The 20518-nt window shown below is 41.0% G+C and overlaps 1 protein-coding gene and 1 long non-coding RNA gene across 4 annotated transcripts; one reads left to right on the top strand and one right to left on the bottom strand.

Moving 5' to 3' along the window:
* The first annotated feature begins 8983 nt into the window (after positions 1–8983).
* On the top strand, positions 8984–14965 carry LOC115369541 (uncharacterized). 3 transcript variants are annotated; one of them, XR_003929170.1, is made up of 3 exons: positions 8984–9042; positions 11512–11704; positions 13827–14965. It is a non-coding gene; the product is annotated as an uncharacterized LOC115369541 (long non-coding RNA). The 3 variants fall into 3 exon arrangements; XR_003929168.1 differs by having other exon boundaries at positions 8989–9042; positions 11538–11704; XR_003929169.1 differs by having other exon boundaries at positions 8991–9042; positions 11462–11704.
* Positions 12776–19531, bottom strand: btc (betacellulin, epidermal growth factor family member). Its single transcript, XM_030066174.1, has 6 exons — positions 19272–19531; positions 18418–18522; positions 17043–17169; positions 15133–15279; positions 14104–14252; positions 12776–14001 (listed from the first exon to the last, which is right to left on the bottom strand). Exons 1-5 carry the CDS (start codon positions 19309–19311, stop codon positions 14105–14107), a joined length of 567 nt encoding a protein of 188 aa, XP_029922034.1. The 5' UTR covers positions 19312–19531; the 3' UTR covers positions 12776–14001; position 14104.
* Between the last annotated feature and the right edge of the window lie 987 nt (positions 19532–20518).

Below are 20518 nucleotides of genomic sequence, written 5' to 3'. Positions count from 1 at the left end.
TATCCATCAACTGTTTTTGATATTCTTCATTCTATTCTTCACTTGTTCGTGAAAGCGGATGTCTACAGTATATTGAGTCAATGTCCAGTCCCTGGGGCTGTTGACCATTTTAAGTCCATCTCTCTGTGCATAAAATTAATCTACTGCTCTTGGGAGCTTAATTAAAAATGCATTATAATCTATATCTATTTATATTCATTACCGGTGGTTTAAAAGACACTGTGGTGTTGTATTTTCTCACACCACACAGTTTATTTCTGTTTCTCTCTTCTGTCTGTCTGTCTGTCTGTCTGTCTGTCTGTCTGTCTGTCTGTCTCTCTCTCTCTCTCTGAGATTCAGATTCTGGGTTTTCACATGAATCAAGTGATACTGAGTGTTGCCATATTGAATGCAGATGAACACAGTACACTAAAGAATAGGCAAATTCAGCATAGCAATTTGGCCTTTTCCAGATGGACAAACTTTATCATTCCCAGTGGGAAATTTGCTTCCATAATTTGAACTGCCAAATGTCAAAAATAAGATAATACATATGTATGACACTGTAAATATGAACTATTGCAATGCAGGCGCATGAATGAAGATACATAAATTCATAAGTAGCCTAGCCATCACTGAGATTATAACACAATGAAACAGTTAACATAGAGCAGTATACAGCAGTAACATGTCCATATACATTGAAAACACTCAAGTCAAATTATCTCACTGGTTTGTAGCAATGTTTTTGGCCAAAGTAATGATCTAGCAAGGTGTTGCAGACCATGATTTTTGGCCTTCCAGTATTCCTATTTGTCCCCTTACTGATGAAAATGGAGGGGTGGTCTATAAATCGGGGTGTGTGTGCATCTATTTGTCGATTTGTCTGTTTGACACATAGTGGCATAACTTCCAAATACACAGATTTCATGGGCATATTGGTCATGGCTCAAGGAAGAAGCGGCTAACTTCTCACACCCCATAGCCGATAGGGGGCTCGGCACTGGACATGGCATATCACAAAAAAGGTTCACAACTTCTGAATGGATTCACACAAAACTTATGTATGTAATGGCAACAGAAGACATGATTAACTTTGTAAATGGTGGCCTGTCAGTGGGTTTAAGTGCTTGTTTCTTCACCAGTGCTCCCTCTGGTAATGAAAAAAAAACTACTGCACATAGCCTTTGGACCAGGCTCTAATGGCTAACTAGTTTATCTGTATATGCTACAGAGGTGATCACCCCCAGACCTCTGTCAGGAGCAATCTTGCAAACACCATCAAGCACACACTTGCTCTGCCACTGAGAACAAGCTACGTGTGCTGAAAGGCCACTGACATGCTCTGACACTGCAGGCAAAAAGCCCCGGTCCAGAGCTGCAGTCAAAATCAATAATGTTATTATATAGCCTAAGGTCTGTGCCTACCATCTAAAAGAGCTGCTGCTGGAACAAAATCAGTGTCCAGCTCTGCTGATGCCTGGACAACCTGACAGTGCAATCTTTTGTCCCTTTTGTCCGACTCGTAGCTTGACGGTGCTCTGCCCCCTAATATACCTGTAGCTAAGACAATTTGCTTTTTTCATAAGCTGGTTACAAGTGAAATTTAAGTAGGCTTTAATATGTACTTCTCTAAGGTTACAACATTGACAACAGTAATTTCTAGCCATCACTCAACTGTTTGCACTGTCAAAATTTAGATTTTTCCCCACAGCATTTTAGCTGAATAATCTCTTTAAGGCTGAAAGGCAAGGTGGGATTTCATTTAAATATCCTATGTAGGGGATAGGATCTAATCTAATACACAGGAATAACAAACACTTATGTAGGAGATAACATTATACAAAGAGTCTTGGCTTTATTTGGAAGAGGCACACTTAATTCTGTGCTTCTTCTCATGAGACATTACGATAATTCAACCTGATATCATACCAAAACATGTAATAGACCCACCAGCCTCCTAGAGGAAACTGTGTCAGTGTCACCTTTTGCCTCATCTAGGCATTACAACTACATGCTAATGGTTAACTCATTTTCTAAGTGAACATTAGTTCATTATCTAGTTAGATAAAGTCAGTTATGGTTAGGGAACGGTTGGTTAGGGAAGGCTGGGTAAAGGGACAAAGGTTCCCCATGTCCTATGTCCAGAGGAAACACACACTGGCACGTGTTCTGTGTGTTTTTAGAACCTATAAATCATGTTTCACCCCTTCTTTCATGTGTATTTGGATTTCCTAGAAGAGTATCAAAAGAAGCTTAGGACAGGGGTAACGGTTAAGGTCAGGAAATGGTAGCTGGTAGCTGGCAAACTCATGTTTGCAAACAGCTAATTCATAAGCTGTTTGATTGTTTGAAGCTCAATAAGTTTGCATGATGCTTAGACTTCGCTAATTTCTGCTTGCAGTGATTATTATTATTATTATTATTATTATTATTATTATCACTATTATTATTAGTAGTATTATTATGTGCTTGCCTTGGAAAGGCAACACATCTTATTGTTGTGCATATTTATTATGTGCTTGCCTTGGAAAGGCAACACATCTTACTATCCTAAATTATTATTTTTATTATTATTTTTATTATTATTTTTCTGCAAATTTCTTCGGCGCGCTACTCCTCCTACAGCTTTGGTTTTAGGCCCACACAATGAATTGGGAAAATGTGCGGCCCCATTGGGAGAAGTGTGCTATTACTTTTATAAGGAATCCAACATCTGGAATTCCCAAAATTCCCTTTTTTGTGGCAAATTTGGCCCATTCGAATGAATGGGCAAAAACTTTCGGAGGCTCCAGCGCCCAGAGCTTTGGACCTAGGTCCACACACCAAATTAGAAAAATGTGCGTCTTTGGGAGAGGAAGCTACCTGCGAATTTTCAAACCGATCCGACATGCCGTTTTTACGCAATTCCGGTTCGAAGTTGACGCAATACACACTAATGGAGAGAGCTAGAGTGAGTGACGTCACACTTAGAGTGAAGCAGCCCTGAAAAATCGCCTGAAAATTTTGTCTTAAACTTGCTCTGCTGGCCACAATTTTCACTGCAGATGCACAAATTTGGGATCAAATTGTAGGAAAAATAGTTGTGCTTTGAAAAATGTAAAGACAAAAGCAAAATAGCTTCAACTTTTTTCATTGAGACTCTTAACGAGGCGGGGGTCCCAGCTCTCTCCCCCATTCAGTCCCATTATATCGGCAAAGCAGAGTCGCGGGAGGAAAGCAGAAACACACACGTTTCCAACTCGCCATAAATCGGGCATTTTCGGGAGTTGGAAAATAATTTAAACATGGTTTAAAAGCTCAAAGCCTTACGATTCTCGTGGTGCAATCCATTTTCTGCTCGGACTTACCATCGCGGAGAAAAATGCGATAGTTTGACCAGTAGTTTTTGGCGATCTTATCCCCCAGCTCCAGTGTCAGTGGAACTGTCTGCTTCATAGATTCTAATTTCGGGCTCCGCCCCCATGAGCTCCAGTAGCGCAGCGGTAACCTCTCCAGCCTCTAATTCTGGAGAGCGGAGTTCAATTTTCCTCCTGCCAGGATTGTCAGATTGGGCTATTTTTAATTCCGTTGGGCAGGGAACAATCACGTTGGGCGTCTACTTCAAAATTGGCCTGCTTTTGGCAACATTTGGCTGCTTATGAACTTTCAACTTTCAACACTAATTCTGCATCAAGGTAAGAAATAATATGGAGCCTATTTGTGTGACTGTGACTGATTTATGGTAGTTAAATGAATGAATAAATGAATAAATAAATAAATCTGCTGGAATGTGATACTTATCTCCAGTCTTCACCCACTCTACTGATCTCCAGTCTTAACTCTGTTTGTGACTGTATCTACATTTACATCCAAAGAGCGTGAGCTCCCTCTACTGGCAGCCCTATAAATATATACAAAATAGATGTTATTATAGTTAATAATATTAAAATAATAATAAAAAAATTATGAACATTTTTGAGATGTGTTCTAATATCCCTCAGTAATAGTCAGGTAGCATAACAACCTTTTATTTATCTATATAATTCTCTTGGGATTTTTTGGGGAATTTTTTAAGATAAGGGATGGATAAGGAAGCCTAACAAGGTAACCAAGAGATAAGAAACACATTGGATGAAAAATAATTGTTTTTTGTTGGTATTTTATGGCTGATTTAAAACACGGGTCAAAACTGAGCCTAACACCGGGGGTGTTACCATGAAATCAACACAAGAGCAAGGTTAATTGCATATTTTAAGTTATTTACGAATCAATTTGAAAACTCCATTTTCGTGGCTGTCTCCCGCCCTCTCTCTCCCCTCCCCAGTCCCCTGCTGGCCTGCACTCACATTATCAAGCCCAAACGCGCTCCAGCGCGACTGCCCCCGGTATGCACGTCACATTGAAATACACACATACATTCATCATGTCTTCCTTTTAACTAACAGACGTTTTGTTTCATTTAAGGGGTGTTTATTTACCTTGACAGTTTCAGAGATAACTTCCTCCGTCTGTGTCCAACTGACAGCCGGAGCCCCCATTTAGTTTTTTATTTTTATTTTTGATTCATAATAAGAAATACATGTTATAATGGGACTTACCTTCTGAATGCATTGTGATAAAGGGAGAACTGTCTATTGTGGTGATACCACTTCTTATCACAAGAGGGCACGCTAAGACAAGAATTACAGTCCGTGCAGACGCCGTGCTCGGCTACATTCGGCTGTAATCGTCAGAAGAGTTCAGCATGCAGATATGAACCAGGCTGCAATGTGTGCGTCTTCTGTGATGTATGATTGACAGGTAAGCAGACTGTTTAGTTTAATGGAAATGTGCGTGTGTGAAATAGTGTATATGAGTGGGGTAGCGAGACATATCAAAGAGACTCACGAAGGACATATATTATTTATTTGATGACGTGAGTAAGCTAACTGTTATGGCTAGCTCGCTCGCTAAGCGCTAATTACCCTTAGCTTGCTCCCGCGACCCGGAGCTAACGTCAACAGACGGTGGGTGATGTTTATTATTATGGAGTGCAAAATGTAACTAATATAGTCTGCCCCCTTTACTTGATGTCGTAGCACAGTGCACATGACGGTCGCCTTTGTTTTTATGTTGATCCCCTGTTGTGTTCGTGCTCTTTACATTCGGCTGTAATCATCAGAAGAGCTGCACATGCCGTTAGAACCAGGCTGCAATGTGTGTGTCTTGTTATGTATGATTGACAGATGGAGAGTAAACTCGTCTCGACCACAACGCCCTTGTAAGCGTCGTCCTTTGCAAGTGTGCTACACTATATGACAGTCTGTGTGCGCGGTGCCGGCTCGGTGTTGGCCAGCACCTCACGCTGTGTGTGGCCACCCGGGGGGTGTACTACGAAGCAGGTTCAGTGGGTTAGCGAGGTATGTTGAGTCTAAAGCCAGGCTTTCCTGTATCACGGAGGTGGCTCTCTTTTAACCCGGCTAGATCACCATGGTAACTTATGCTTAACTCATAACCTGGTCCCGACCAGGTTATGAGTTAAGTTTAACCCCGTCCGGCTATAAAAGCGGCGCTATCTCACCCAGGTGAAATCACGAAAAGTAATTTTTGTCCGGTGTTTGGTGGCACATATGCACAATGCAGGTATACTATTAGTGGTGCACAGACTTCACGTTTGTTATAGTAGGCTACTTTTTTTTAAAAAAGGAAACCCCTTATAACGGTGACTGTCACGGCATGATGATTGGACGGGAGCAGCCAGTGGTGATTCAAACGCACTCCAAACGCCACTTATTTCGATTTAGAAAGAAAGATTTAACAAAAAAGGAGCAAACAAACATCAACCGAAATGGCTCCATAATTCAAGTTAAACTTCAAATGTAACGAACAATTATCTGAAACTACTGACAAGTGGCTCTAAGCAGCGTAAATAGTGGTCAAAATTGTCATGTAACTATGGTAACCACCGCCTGCTCCGTCCGACACTGCTAGACTCAACCACACACACACCTTCAGTCACCTGACTTAACCTCAGGCTTTACCTCCAATTCCTAGGCAACACTCCCATAAGGCTACTGAAGTTACATATTTCTAAACTAAAATTCATAATACTGAATGAATATTGCAGCAATTATTTCAAATGGCTATAACAGTGACAGAATCCCCAACCTTTGTGCTTCCTTTGAAATGAATCGCCAGCTCTCCTCTCTCGCCTTATTTGCGGCCACAGTGTTGCTCTTAGCATTAATTTTATTTTTGAAATTTTCATAGCTCATAGCTTTCATAGGACAAGCTGCTCCTCTTGCGTGAACTATGCAGCCCGTGAACGGTCCATTTTTCACGGAAGTAGAATCATATGATGCCAAAACGCCCCCTTTTCTGTGAATGCGCACAGAGCACAAAGCTGACAGCCGGGCTTAACAAACCTTGATGATAACCGCCGTCGTGATACCACTTAACTTTGACTGGAGCTTTAGGTTTTGTTGAGCCTGATAGTGAACACAAAGCCTGGCTATATTGAGCCTCCTTCGTAGTACAGCCCTCTGGTTTGGTCTGCCGGATCTGGTTGATTATTATTATCGGTTGATTATTGATTGCGCAATGCCGCCGTTTGCATTAAACGATTTTGCGGAGGGAGGAGGACTGCATGATTTACGTCGTATCCACGTTCGCGTGCCCGACCGTGCATGTGCTTGTGCATGACATAACCACCGCGTGTCTTTGAGTATCACGGATGTGTGTAGAGCGGCGAGGAGAGAGAGAGAGAGAGAGAGAGAGAGAGAGCGCAGCACGCAGCAGTTTGTTTTGAAGCTGAGGCACGTGATATCAGAGAAACTCTAATACAGTAGACAGGCTCTGGTGATGTTGCGTGTAACCCGACATGCGCAAGGCAAGCACATTAAAGTTTCTTCAGAAACTTTCTATCCTCTAGTTCTTTTTATTATTATTATTCTGCAAATATTTTGGCGCGCTACTCCTTCTACAGCTTTGATTTTAGGCCCACACAATGAATTGGGAAAATGTGCGGCCCCATTGGGAGAAGTGTGCTATTACTTTTATAAGGAATCCAACATCTGGAATTCCCAAAATTCCAATTTTTCTGAAAATTTCGCCCATAGAAAATGAATGGCCAAAACTTCCCGAGGCTCCACAGCGCAGAGCTTTGGATCTAGGTCCACACACCAAATTAGAAAAATTTGCGTCTTTGGGAGAGGAAGCTACGTGCGAATTTTCAAACCGATCCGACATTCCGTTTTTACGCAATTCCGGTTCGAAGTTGACGCTATACACACTAATGGAGAGAGCTAGAGTGAGTGACGTCACACTTAGAGTGAAGCAGCCCTGAAAAATCGCCTGAAACCTTTGTCTTAAACTTGCTGTGCTGGCCACAATTTTCACTCAACATGCATAAATTTGGGATCAAATTGTAGGAAAAATAGTTGTGCTTTGAAAAATGTAAAGACAAAAGCAAAATAGCTTCAACTTTTTTCATTTCGACTCTTAACGAGGCGGGAGTCCCAGCTCTCTCCCCCATTCAGTCCCATTATATCGGCAAAGCAGAATCGCGGGAGGAAAGCAGAAACACACACGTTTCCAACTCGCCGTAAATCGGGCATTTTCGGGAGTTGGAAAATAATTTGACCATGGTTTAAAAGCTCAAAGCCTTAGGATTCTCGTGGTGCAATCCATTTTCTGCTCGGACTTACTATCGCGGAGAAAAATGCGGTAGTTTGACCCGTTGTTTTCGGCGATGTTGTCACCAGCACCAGTGTCATTGCTCGTGTCTGCTTCATAGAATGTAATTTCGGGCTCCGCCCCCATGAGCTCCAGTAGCGTAGCGGTAACCTCTTTGCCTCTCAAGGTGGAGAGCGGAGTTCAATTCTCCTCCTGCCAGGATTGTCAGATTGGGCTATTTTTAATTCCGTTGGGCAGGGAACACTCACGTTGGGCGTCTACTTCAAAATTGGGCTGCTTTTGGCAACATTTGGCTGCTTATGAACTTTCAACTTTCAACACTAATTCTGCATCAAGGTAAGAAAAAATATGGAGCCTATTTGTGTGACTGTGACTGATTTACGGTAGTTAAATAAATAAATAAATGAATAAATAAATAAATCTGCTGGAATGTGATACTTATCTCCAGTCTTCACCCACTCCACTGATCTCCAGTCTTAACTCTGTTTGTGACTGTATCTACATTTACATCCAAAGAGCGTGAGCTCCCTCTATTGGCAGCCCTGTAAATATATACAAAATAGATGTTATTATAGTTAATAATATTAAAATAATAATTTAAAAAAATTATGAACATTTTTTAGATGTGTTCTAATATCCCTCAGTAATAGTCAGGTAGCATAACAACCTTTTATTTATCTATATAATTCTCTTGGGATTTTTTTGGAAGTAACAAGGTAACCAAGAGATAAGAAACACATTGGATGAAAAATAATTGTTTTTTGTTGGTATTTTATGGCTGATTTAAAACACGGGTCAAAACTGAGCCTAACACCGGGGGTGTTACCATGAAATCAACACAAGAGCAAGGTTAATTGCATATTTTAAGTTATTTACGAATCAATTTGAAAACTACATTTTCGTGGCTGTCTCCCGCCCTCTCTCTCCCCTCCCCAGTCCCCTGCTGGCCTGCACTCACATTATCAAGCCCAAACGCGCTCCAGCGCGACTGCCCCCGGTATGCACGTCACATTGAAATACACACATACATGCATCATGTCTTCCTTTTAACTAACAGACGTTTTGTTTCATTTAAGGGGTGTTTATTTACCTTGACAGTTTCAGAGGTAACTTCCTCCGTCTTTGTCCAACTGACAGCCGGAGCCCCCATTTATTTTTTATTTTTATTTTTGATTCATAATAAGAAATACATGTTATTGTGGGACTTACCTTGTGCATTGTGATAAAGGGAGAACTGTCTATTGTGGTGATACCAGTTCTTATCACAAGAGGGCACGCTAAGACAAGAATTACAGTCCGTCCAGACGCCGTGCTCGGCTACATTCGGCTGTAATCGTCAGAAGAGTTACGTATGCCGATATCAACCAGGCTGCAATGTGTGCGTCTTCTGTGATGTATGATTGACAGGTAAGCAGACTGTTTAGATTAATGGAAATGTGCGTGTGTGAAATAGTGTATGTGAGTGGGGTAGCGAGACATATCAAAGAGACTCACGAAGGAAATATATTATTTATTTGATGACGTGAGTAAGCTAACTGTTATGGCTAGCTCGCTCGCTAAGCGCTAATTACCCTTAGCTTGCTCCCGCGACCCGGAGCTAATGTCAACAGACGGTGGGTGATGTTTATTATTATGGAGTGCAAAATGTAACTAATATAGTCTGCCCCCTTTACTTGATGTCGTAGCACAGTGCACATGACGGTCGCCTTTGTTTTTATGTTGATCCCCTGTTGTGTTCGTGCTCTTTACATTCGGCTGTAATCATCAGAAGAGCTGCACGTGCGGTTATGAACCAGGCTGCAATGTGTGTGTCTTGTTATGTACGATTGACAGATGGAGAGTAAACTCGTCTCGACCACAACGCCCTTGTAAGCGTCGTCCTTTGCAAGTGTGCTACACTATATGACAGTCTGTGTGCGCGGTGCCGGCTCGGTGTTGGCCAGCACCTCACGCTGTGTGTGGCCACCCGAGGGGTGTACTACGAAGCAGGTTCAGTGGGTTAGCGAGGTATGTTGAGTCTAAAGCCAGGCTTTCCTGTATCATGAAGGTGGCTCTCTTTTAACCCGGCTAGATCACCATGGTAACTTATGCTTAACTCATAACCTGGTCCCGACCAGGTTATGAGCTAAGTTTAACCCCGTCCGGCTATAAAAGCGGCGCTATCTCACCCAGGTGAAATCACGAAAAATAATTTTTGTCCGGTGTTTGGTGGCACATATGCACAATGCAGGTACACTATTAGTGGTGCACAGACTTCACGTTTGTTATAGTAGGCTACTTTTTTTTTTTTTTTTTTTAAAGGAAACCCCTTATAACGGTGACTGTCACGGCATGATGATTGGACGGGAGCAGCCAGTGGTGATTCAAACGCACTCCAAACGCCACTTATTTCGATTTAGAAAGAAAGATTTAACAAAAAAGGAGCAAACAAACATCAACCGAAATGGCTCCATAATTCAAGTTAAACTTCAAATGTAACGAACAATTATCTGAAACTACTGACAAGTGGCTCTAAGCAGCGTAAATAGTGGTCAAAATTGTCATGTAACCATGGTAACCACCGCCTGCTCCGTCCACACTGCTAGACTCACCCACACACACCTTCAGTCACCTGACTTAACCTCAGGCTTTACCTCCAATTCCTAGGCAACACTCCCATAAGGCTACTGAAGTTACCTATTTCTAAACTAAAATTCATAATACTGAATGAATATTGCAGCAATTATTTAAAATGGCTATAACAGTGACAGAATCCCCAACCTTTGTGCTTCCTTTGAAATTAATCGCCAGCTCTCCTCTCTCGCCTTATTTGCGGCCACAGTGTTGCTCTTAGCATTAATTTTATTTTTGAAATTTTCATAGCTTTCCATGAGGACAAGCTGCTCCTCTTGCGTGAACTATGCAGCCCGTGAACGGTTCATTTTTCACGGAAGTAGAATCATATGATGCCAAAACGCCCCCTTTTCTGTGAATGCGCACAGAGCACAAAGCTGACAGCCGGGCTTAACAAACCTTGATGATAACCGCCGTCGTGATACCACTTAACTTTGACTGGAGCTTTAGGTTTTGTTGAGCCTGATAGTGAACACAAAGCCTGGCTATATTGAGCCTCCTTCGTAGTACAGCCCTCAGGTTAGGTCTGCCGGATCTGGTTGATTATTATTATCGGTTGATTATTGATTGCGCAATGCCGCCGTTTGCATTAAACGATTTTGCGGAGGGAGGAGGACTGCATGATTTACGTCGTATCCACGTTCGCGTGCCCGACCGTGCATGTGCTTGTGCATGACATAACCACCGCGTGTCTTTGAGTATCACGGATGTGTGTAGAGCGGCGAGGAGAGACAGAGAGAGAGAGAGAGAGAGAGAGCAGCACGCAGCAGTTTGTTTTGAAGCTGAGGCGCGTGATATCAGAGAAACTCTAATACAGTAGACAGGCTCTGGTGATGTTGCGTGTAACCCGACATGCGCAAGGCAAGCACATTAAAGTTTCTTCAGAAACTTTCTATCCTCTAGTTATTATTGTTATTGTTATTATTATTGTTATTGTTATTGTTATTGTTATTGTTGTTGTTGTTGTTATTGTTATTGTTATTGTTATTTGGGGCATAGTAGTAGTAGAAGTAGTCATAGTGATAGTAGTAGTAGTAGTAGTGGTAGTTTATATGCACCAGTTGTGGTTTAATTGTGCTACACTGGTAGAAGAGGTTTTGTGAATCCTTCTCTGTGTGATTTTTTTGTTGTAATACACAATATTTTACAATATTTTGAAAGCTGCTATGCTGAAACTATGTAAACTATGCACATTTTTTTTTTTTTTCTAAAGAGGGTAATACAAACATATGAAGCATTGCCCGAGCAGTCCTCTGTTTTCAGCTGCAGCACTGGTTCTTTTGGCATAGAGTGGGGTCCAGTGTCTTCCAGCTGAACTGTTTGGAACAGCTGCCTGGTCCACCAACTTGCACACATACCAGAGGAGAACAAATGGAGTTATTACATCCCTGCGCTTCAAGACCCACTATCTGCTAAATGTCTGTACTAAATGTCTGTACTAAAGACATGGCTCAAGGTATTTCAGAAGTATTCTTTACTTTGGGAAAGATCTTTCACTGTTGTATACCATTCCTAATCCAATAACTATAACAGTTTAACTGCTATCTGTCTCTCTTATCAGCCACATTTTAAATGACTGCAGACACACCCCTTATATAGAAACTCCAGCATTCCACAGCTGTCACGCAGCGGCTCCTTTGAAGCCAGCCGGACACACACACAGGCCACCTGAAATGAGGTCAAAGATCTTAACACATTCATTATAACCATGGCAGAGAATACATGCCCTGGTTCTTAAGCAGACAATTTTAGCACTCTTTGTAAGCAAAGGGATCACTCCAAAATTCTATTAATAGGGAGAACTACTTATAATTCTTTGTAGTGACACTAATAATTGAGGTGTGGAAAAAATAATACATCTTACATTGTAATCATAAGACCAACAGTGTTAGCAATGTTTTTTTACCCTTACCAGTGGCTAGCAATGATGAAATCATTTTAAACTATTCCCTTCAGATTTATCTCTATGGATCTTTCCCCCATTCCTCTCTCTCCTAAGTGCATTTAATATCTATAAATGTTTATTATGTTGTTGTTACAGTACATGTAACTCTCACCTGATTACACAGACATATTGATTTTTATCTGCTAGGTGATACAAAGAAACAATGTAAGTAATGTAGTATTGAAGTACCAATAGTATATATTATACCAATCTTTATGATGGACAAAATGAGTCACAAGATAAATCCCTTGTGCCAACAGGAGGCATTATGCCAGACAACAATCGTATTTTTTTTTTTTTTTTTATCCCAGCCTGGACTCTGTCTGCTCCTGCAACTTCACCCTGCACACTCCATATTTAATGGGGTACCATAGCAACATAACAGCATAATAAAACAATAAAAACTGCAATCAAAATACAATCAGCTGGAAGGTAGTATAATCATGGTAGGTGCCTGAATGAATTTGAATGTATGTGAATGAGAATGAGAGCTTGCCGCAACATATTGATTAGGATAAAAAAAAAAAAAAAAAGAATGAATAAAAATGATGGAAGATATAACACACAAGAATCTTTTAGATATTTTATAGATATTTTATTGAAAAAGCAGACATTTACACAGCAGGAACAAAACTTTGCTGACTCCACTGACGTTGTCCTAACTCTCTTCATTCCCCTTTTAGAGTGAGGCATTAATACACATACAGATGCACATTACACCTAGTGAAAGGCCGGCAGTCTGGAAAGTATCTAGGACAGTGGAGCACTTTCACCTCAGCCGAGTCTGCACACACAGGCACGGCTGTTCTGTCTCCATAGCTTCGAGGCTGCATGGCTCCAAATATACAGATCAAAAAGCCTCCAGCACAAGTTCACCTTGTCCTGCTCAGAGTTGGTCATCCTCCAACCCAGGAGCGCAGAACAGCAACCTTAGTATATACACGGCTCTTCTTGCATTGCAAATGTTGATGAGTAACAATATTCTGTGAGAGTCTAAACTGACACACTGCTGTGGACAGAGCAATAAGTGATGATTGTTAATTGTTGTATTTGTACTACATATTGTGAAATATCAATATCATGCATATGCGAAATGAAACTGATTGCACAACCGGTGGCATATAAAGTAGGAACAATAAGGCACAAGAATAAATAGAGCATATTAAAATAGTGTAAGATATTATTATTATCATTATTATTATATTATCATTATTATTATTATTTACAAGTAAGAGTTCTGCAAAGAGAACCTGGAGTAAAGTATCTGCATACAGTCTTAGAATCTCTGCTGCCCTTCCTCTCACTTTTCACTGAGGTTCTCCCCTCGAGGCTATTTTAACTCGTGTGTATCCCAGGGTGATTGATAATCTGATCAACCATTAGCATGGGCTGCAGGGAGTCAGTCAGCTGGCATCACAGCTTTTTTTTTTTTCCATCGTCATGACATTTGTTAGTACTACGCAGTCAGCAGCACTGGGTGAAGAGCATTAGGCGAGAGAGGCCTATCATTCATCTAAAGTGAAAATAAAGCACTCTTTCCAGCAAGCAACTGGTTGGGAGACTGAACAGCCACCATGTGTTTAACATTAATCCAGGGAGGTACTTTCTCTGTCTGAGATGCTTTGCTTTTCAGGTTCAGACAGAGCCACCTTTTCAGAAGAGGATGGCTCAGAATCCCTTATGCTACAGCTTGGTTTTGGACGAGCTCTGATGCACCCAGAGACCAACTTAGCCCGGGAGTATGTTCTCTCCTCTTCAGCCGCGCTGAAACTTGCCCAGAGGAACCATAGTGGAGCACATCGCCATCACTGTGAGGAAAAAAGCAACAGCCATCAAACACACAGGGCACACTCCTTCCTATCTAAACAATTCCCAGACTGTTACAGATGTACAAACAGACACACACACACCTCATACGTCATTGGAGTGCGGTGTTTCTGTTGAGTCTGGTATTGAGGTTGCGTGTGATGTGCTGGTGTTGATCATGCTGAGCTTTTCTGTCCCATTTCTTGGCTCCTCCCTTCGCCTTCCCCTTTGCCTACACAGTCTGTACCTACGACTGACAGAGAGACATTATAGACAGACATTTTCTAAGACAGACATTACAAATAATTTTAATATACCATACCAATGGCATTATTTGAGTTTTTCAACAATTTTAGGTATAATATGCCATAAGTTACTTGCTTAAATATGCAAATGACCACAACAAAGTATTGTTTATCAATACTAGTCAATCCACTGCTGCAACATATGCTGAGATTTTCTCAAAAAAGCCAAGCTGCTCCGGCCCCCTACCAAACACATGTAGCCAGGCTGATGCCGACTGCAAGGTGCCGCTCCAGTCTGCAGAGTCTGGTGTTAGCAGGCTAACACACACACATTTCACATTCTTCAATGCTGAGACTTGTCCATTCAGTTTGGAATAACGTTTTGATAGTGAATTAATCACATCCATGGTATCTAATGTGCGGCTATTACATTTGTTGTTCAGAGCAATATTTGGCCATACTGGTAGCCAAAAATTGCTAACATTACTGTTTTTTCTTTTTCTCTAATCCTGCAGTATGTGTTGCTGGTTATAGAGCATTACCACTTGTCATGACATATATAGTACGTTGCCTAAAATATGTTTATCTTGTTTCCTATGACTGTTGCTTAACCTTATAGATTCTGTAGCTCCTTGAACATTTCTAACCTTATATGTTCAGTTTACTTGTGTTCTAGTGCATAAATATTCCCTGTAACACTAATAAAAGAAATACTGTTCAATTTATGCCTTAACCTCTTGAGTCTGTATACACTGTGGGATGCTGATAACCACTAGATGATGCTAAAACATCTTAAAATTAACATTATGTACTTTTAATTCATTTCAGTTTTGTGATATTTCTACTTTTGCAGTTTTACGTTACGTATGTCTTTCACACAAAGCTCACTGTGAACAGATGCAGATGAACACAATGAGGAGAATGAGGAAAACGAGTCCGGCGATGACACAGGCGATGATGATTTGTCGTTGCTCTCCTATCCGCCCGTCCACGTCCACATATTCACATCTGGAACCGATGAAACCTTGCTCACACCTGAGACAAAAAAAAGAAGCTTTTTCCAACAAAATCCTTATAGTATTTAGGGAATCCATGATTTTTAAATGATGTTCAGCATTAAATGTGTACATGAAATTTCCAACACTGTCTTATGTTTGTGCAACAGTATCTTTTTTGTGCATGTAGATACAAATTTAGCTCATGTTCATGATTACAAATTTTACTTCACTGGAAGTGGCTAAAACTATTTCGGCAACCTGTACTATTGCTATGAAAAGTAACACTGATCTCTCCTTGGACTTGAATCAGTGTCACCTGGGTGAATCCACCCATGCACCACCCCACCTTTCTCCTAATGCAGATTTTATACCTTTATACCCGTGGACATGAATCTATAGATTACATTTTTGTGACTATACCACAAACTGCCGTGAGTCCAGGCTGAAATTGCATGTGATTCCTTGCACTCATTTCTGTCCTGTGCTTCTTAAAATATATGAGTACTCACTATAAATTGTATAATTCCATAGTGTGGCTATGTAGGCACTAAAATATTTACTGTAAGCAGTAGGAGTCATTCCTATGGTCCTCAAATTTACACATAATGGGAACATGACAAAGAGTCCTGGGTTCTCTAGTTCTACATATGTGCTCTCCCAGGTTCCTGGGTGGGTTAGGGTTACAGTTAGTGTTAAGGCAAGTTCAGACCAAAGATTTCTGATAAGAGTTGAAACTCGCAACTACCTGCAAAAGTATGCAGTCTGCAACATTATAAAACCTGCCAATTTACACGATGAGACCGCATCATTTCCATAATACGCAGTCTCTGTACTTCTGTTCTAACTGCTGGCTTTTTTTTTTTTTTTTTTTTTGATATAATTTGTAGCATCTTAAAATATGAATGAAGATAACAATAGTGATTACTTGCTACAGCTGAATTATTAGTATAAATGAAACAGTGAAAACATAAAAAATGAGAAGGTGAAGAATATGGATCTGTCCATGGGTGCTCCAAGGGAATTGGGGGTTTATACAAATTTATGCTGTGAACCTGACACAAGAGATCTCTGCTCTTTTGTCAAATTTTCCCGTCAGTTCCATTGTTGTAACTGACTTGACTACGCTACAACCTGATTGGCTGTTGAAACAGGCGATGCTCTAAATCCAGCCACTGGAAATTTGACAAAATGAGTCACAGGTGACGCCACCAGCCGGCTAGAGTTGAGCTGAGCCGGGTCAGCTCACACTGCTGCAACTTTTCCCAGCAATGCTCTGAAAGGTTTTTGCTTCGTCATTAATCTTTGGTAAGAACTGGCCTGTAGGGTTAGGGTTAATTAAAGGGTTACAGTTAATGTGTATTAACAGAATATTAAACTGGGGATCACAGCAGCGTGGGAACATAGACACGCTGCCAAGCAGGGGACAATAGAGAGCGCAGAGAGCAGAGCTGCTGGAAATTAGAAACATGATGTTGATATGCTGCAAAGAATTTGAAGCCTTGAAGTTGTCCTTGGCTGTTGGTAGATAAACACACACAGTCACACGCACACAGATACATACCCACATGCATTCATTCGGTATCGAGTCATCACAAAATAATGCTGACCCTCTCCTCCCTCCTGGCTCTGTCCTCTGCCTCCTTTCACTCCATTCCCACCTTTCTTCTTTCACCTCCTTGCCATTCCCTTCTCTCCATTTCATCAAGCTCCTACGAACTTTGGCTCTCTCCTGCCCAGCCATGAATCAACATTTCCGTATCACCATACCTCCATCCTTTTTCAGCAGAAGCAGACTCTTACCTGCAAGAGGGTAGCTTCTGTTCCTTAATGTAACGGCAAGACCCGTGGATGCAGTAGTGCTTCAGCTCTTTGGGACATTTTGAGAAGTGGCCACTCCACTGTCCTGTGTCTTTAGAGTCTGCTATAGCTATGAAATGACGACATTTAAAGTTTGTTTCAGAATAGTAGTGTTCATAGGTAACAATCCTGCATCACTGAAGCTACATATGATGTATTAACTTTAACAGTGTCTTATGTATGTGTCCTGATTCTCCTTGCAACCTGCAGAGCTTGCTTCTTTGACCAACAGCCTCACACTCTGGTGTTGCCTCACATATGGGCTTAAATAGACATTTAGTAATGTAATCAAGAGAGGGAGCTGAGTGAATCAGTGCCAGGAAAAGTCTGATGTCACCCAGATTTAATTAAATACATGTGTCAATTAAAATTTTGAGACATGATGCATTAATTATTGCCTCTCTCTCTCTCTCTCTCTCTCTCTCTCTCTCTCTCTCTCTCTCTCTCTCACAAACACACACACACACACACACACACACACACACACACACACACACACACACATGCACAACTGCTTGCTGACCATTTTCTGACTTCCTGATCATGCACCTTTCAGCCTTTCATCCCCTCTGGCTCTTAGACCTCAGGGTTCCTGCCGTCTCCTCTCTCCTATCCCCGGGAGATTGTCTGTCTTTGAATATGAGCTTGCAAAAGAATAGTCCTATTTAGCTCAGATCAGTGAGAGAATGTGAACTGCGAGGCTGAAACATGAGAACAACCCTTTTGCAATGGCTGAAGTGTTGAAAAGAAACATATCTGGTTACCAAAAAAAAAAAAAAGAAAAAAAAAAGTGAAGGAATTTCAGTAAGCTGAATTGTGCTCACTACATTTATTGTAGCAATTAACTTTTTCCATTTCACTCCTGGCTGTAAAACTGGTAAGCTAGTGAAACTAAGACGGCAGTCATTTAAAACAACAGATGGATTAGAAACAACAAATCCTGAGTCCATGATCAAACAGCCCTCAGCATGTAACAGCAAAGTTTCTCTGCCCTGGCTGTCCACATGAAGAGTTGGTGTTGCATTTCTCCATAACACAGAACCTACTACCGACCAGGCTGGGCCCCTGGCTGGTATGGGCACTTTAATTACTGCACGTTTTTCTGGACAGCCTGGAATATGACACCTCAGTGGCCTCTACAATGGACTGGTGTCTCCTCTGTCATTGCCTGTGTCTCCATATCTCACTTTTTTTTCAATTTTTTTCTGTCTTCCTCTTTTATGTGTGTTTGCATGTTTGTAAACGTCCACATTCAAACTTCAAAGCAACCCTTTATGACACTGTAAAGGAAACTCAACTCCTCCCCGTGCATATCTACCTGTGCAATTGTTTCTGTTGCCATAGTGATGACAGGACACAGTTCGATTGGCAGACTCCTCGGTGGCATTCCATTCTGCCAGGGAGTATTTGCATAAGGCCAGAGCTGTAGCCAGAAACACAAACAAAGCTGGTTACACACGTACACACATAGACACACACAGACAAACACACTTGTAATATATAAGTAATGATTATAATGATTACATTTCAAGTTATAGGAGAATACCTGCTGAGTCATGTTACTGGCCTTATAAGGTAGAAAGAGGACAGTTGTTATTTCCTATTGCTCAGCCACACACACACACACACACACACACACTTACACTAACCAACACACAGTCCTGCTAATTGCTCTGGTCAGTCATATAGCAGTTTGATTGCATAAGAGTTTATCACAAACTGTGAAATACATATGGCTTATGTTAACGTTCTGTCTGTTTCTACATGTTTCATGTTACTAGAGATGCATGTTTTTTGACCATATACTGCTGGTGTGTTGGACACTTCATTCAATCATTAACATTTAGCACTGAGGTCTACAAATAGCACACTAGGGAGAGCAATGCCTTAAAACTAAAGAAGAAAAAAAAAAGTGTGCCAACAATGAAAATAAACTTTAAAATAGATGCATACATTTTTACACGAGTATGATCGATGTCCTACGAGAGGCGAATGACCACACCAAGAACATAAATATATTAATTTGAAAAGAACATCTTATATAGACTTGATTCTGATATATCCTGAATGTATAAACTTTGCCATAATAGCAAAAACATATAAACCCTCTGTTTACAAATGATGAGTGGACAAGATGAAGACAGAATCTTGTAAAACAAATGTACAACTTACCTGTTACTATTCCCACATATAGCCTGTATAGCTTGGCCATCTCCTCGCTAAATCAAAGTACTGGTCAGACATGAAAGTTAGAGTCTGTCACTGACAAATCAAGGTCAGACTGTATGAGTTATTTTCTCAGAGGTCAAGGACCAGATCCATCTGTACAAACTGTCGGACTTCCCCAATGGCAGATGGCACTGTGGTCCTTCATGGATAGTGGTTGAGTTCATAGTCGGCCAGGAGAGCTTGATGGCCACTCAAGGCAGATATGCAGCCCAAGATGGACTGTGACTGCACTGCAGTGTGGTGTGGTGGAAAAGAGGGGGCGGGGCCGAAACCCAACACTGCTCCCTGCTGCCTGCCCATAACTTTAAAGGAGAATACTACTTCATTCAAGAAGTCTTGCTGCTCAGCCAAGGGGAAACAACACTGCCATGTTTCCTTGACAAGAGTCAAGGAAACGTATGGAGGGAATGAATGTCATGTATGTTTTTTCAGATGTATTAGTCGCCATTTGTAGTGGTATCTGTCAAGATTAAATGATATACTGTTAACCACAGTAAATGATTAAACTGCACTGACTGATTGGCAGTCTTTGAAGCTAGTTGGGGGTTTAAATAATAATAAAATCAGACCGAAATTACAATGCTTACTTTTTTTTTTTTTTTTTTTTTTTGTATGGTGTATTGTCAAATATGTTCCATTAATTACACTGTAGTTGTTTGGAATAGAAATAGGCTTTTTGTCATTAAACATATCCTTCCTAATTTATAGCCTTTCATCCGCTTCTGGAAAAATGATGCCATAGCAGGGAGCAGCCGCATTAAAGTGCATTAGTTTTGTTCAGACAGAATGCGGATAAGTGATTGATGATCCCACGTCACAGCCTGGCTCTTCAGACCGGAGATGCTGGCAGCCCTCCCTGTACTACAGCAGGAGAAACACCCCACGAAGAAAGGCTGTACCTGCAATATGCTCCACCCACTGAGGCAACAGCAGCCCAAGCCTCATCTATTTTACTGATGACTTTTTAGAAACAATCAATTTTTTTTTTTTTTTTTTTTTTTTTTTTTATAATAAGGGTTCACTGTACTGTTCACTTTGGAGATTAAATCTTTATATTTGAGCCAATGGGACCAACCCCTCTATCTTGCTCACTGTTTGAATAAATAATTAAACAAATGAATTAAGTATAAAGAAACAATGTGAAATCTTTTTGTTAGGTATTTTTGTGATAATTCAATAACCGGTACAAA

The sequence above is a fragment of the Myripristis murdjan genome, chromosome 12, assembly GCF_902150065.1.
Source record: "Myripristis murdjan chromosome 12, fMyrMur1.1, whole genome shotgun sequence".
In the NCBI taxonomy this organism is placed as follows: domain Eukaryota; kingdom Metazoa; phylum Chordata; class Actinopteri; order Holocentriformes; family Holocentridae; genus Myripristis; species Myripristis murdjan.
The sequence above is the reverse complement of the archived record's forward strand: the minus strand, read 5'-3'. Positions and strand labels throughout refer to the sequence as shown.

Bases quoted from the DNA above. Each gene is read 5' to 3' on its own strand.
- btc (XM_030066174.1), bottom strand. From the start codon at position 19,311: ATGGCCAAGCTATACAGGCTATATGTGGGAATAGTAACAG. The intron at 18,523-19,271 runs GTAAGTTGTACA...TTCTGGCTACAG, and splicing joins ATATGTGGGAATAGTAACAG to CTCTGGCCTTATGCAAATAC. The intron at 15,280-17,042 runs GTAAGAGTCTGC...TTTTTGTCTCAG, and splicing joins CAGAAGCTACCCTCTTGCAG to GTGTGAGCAAGGTTTCATCG.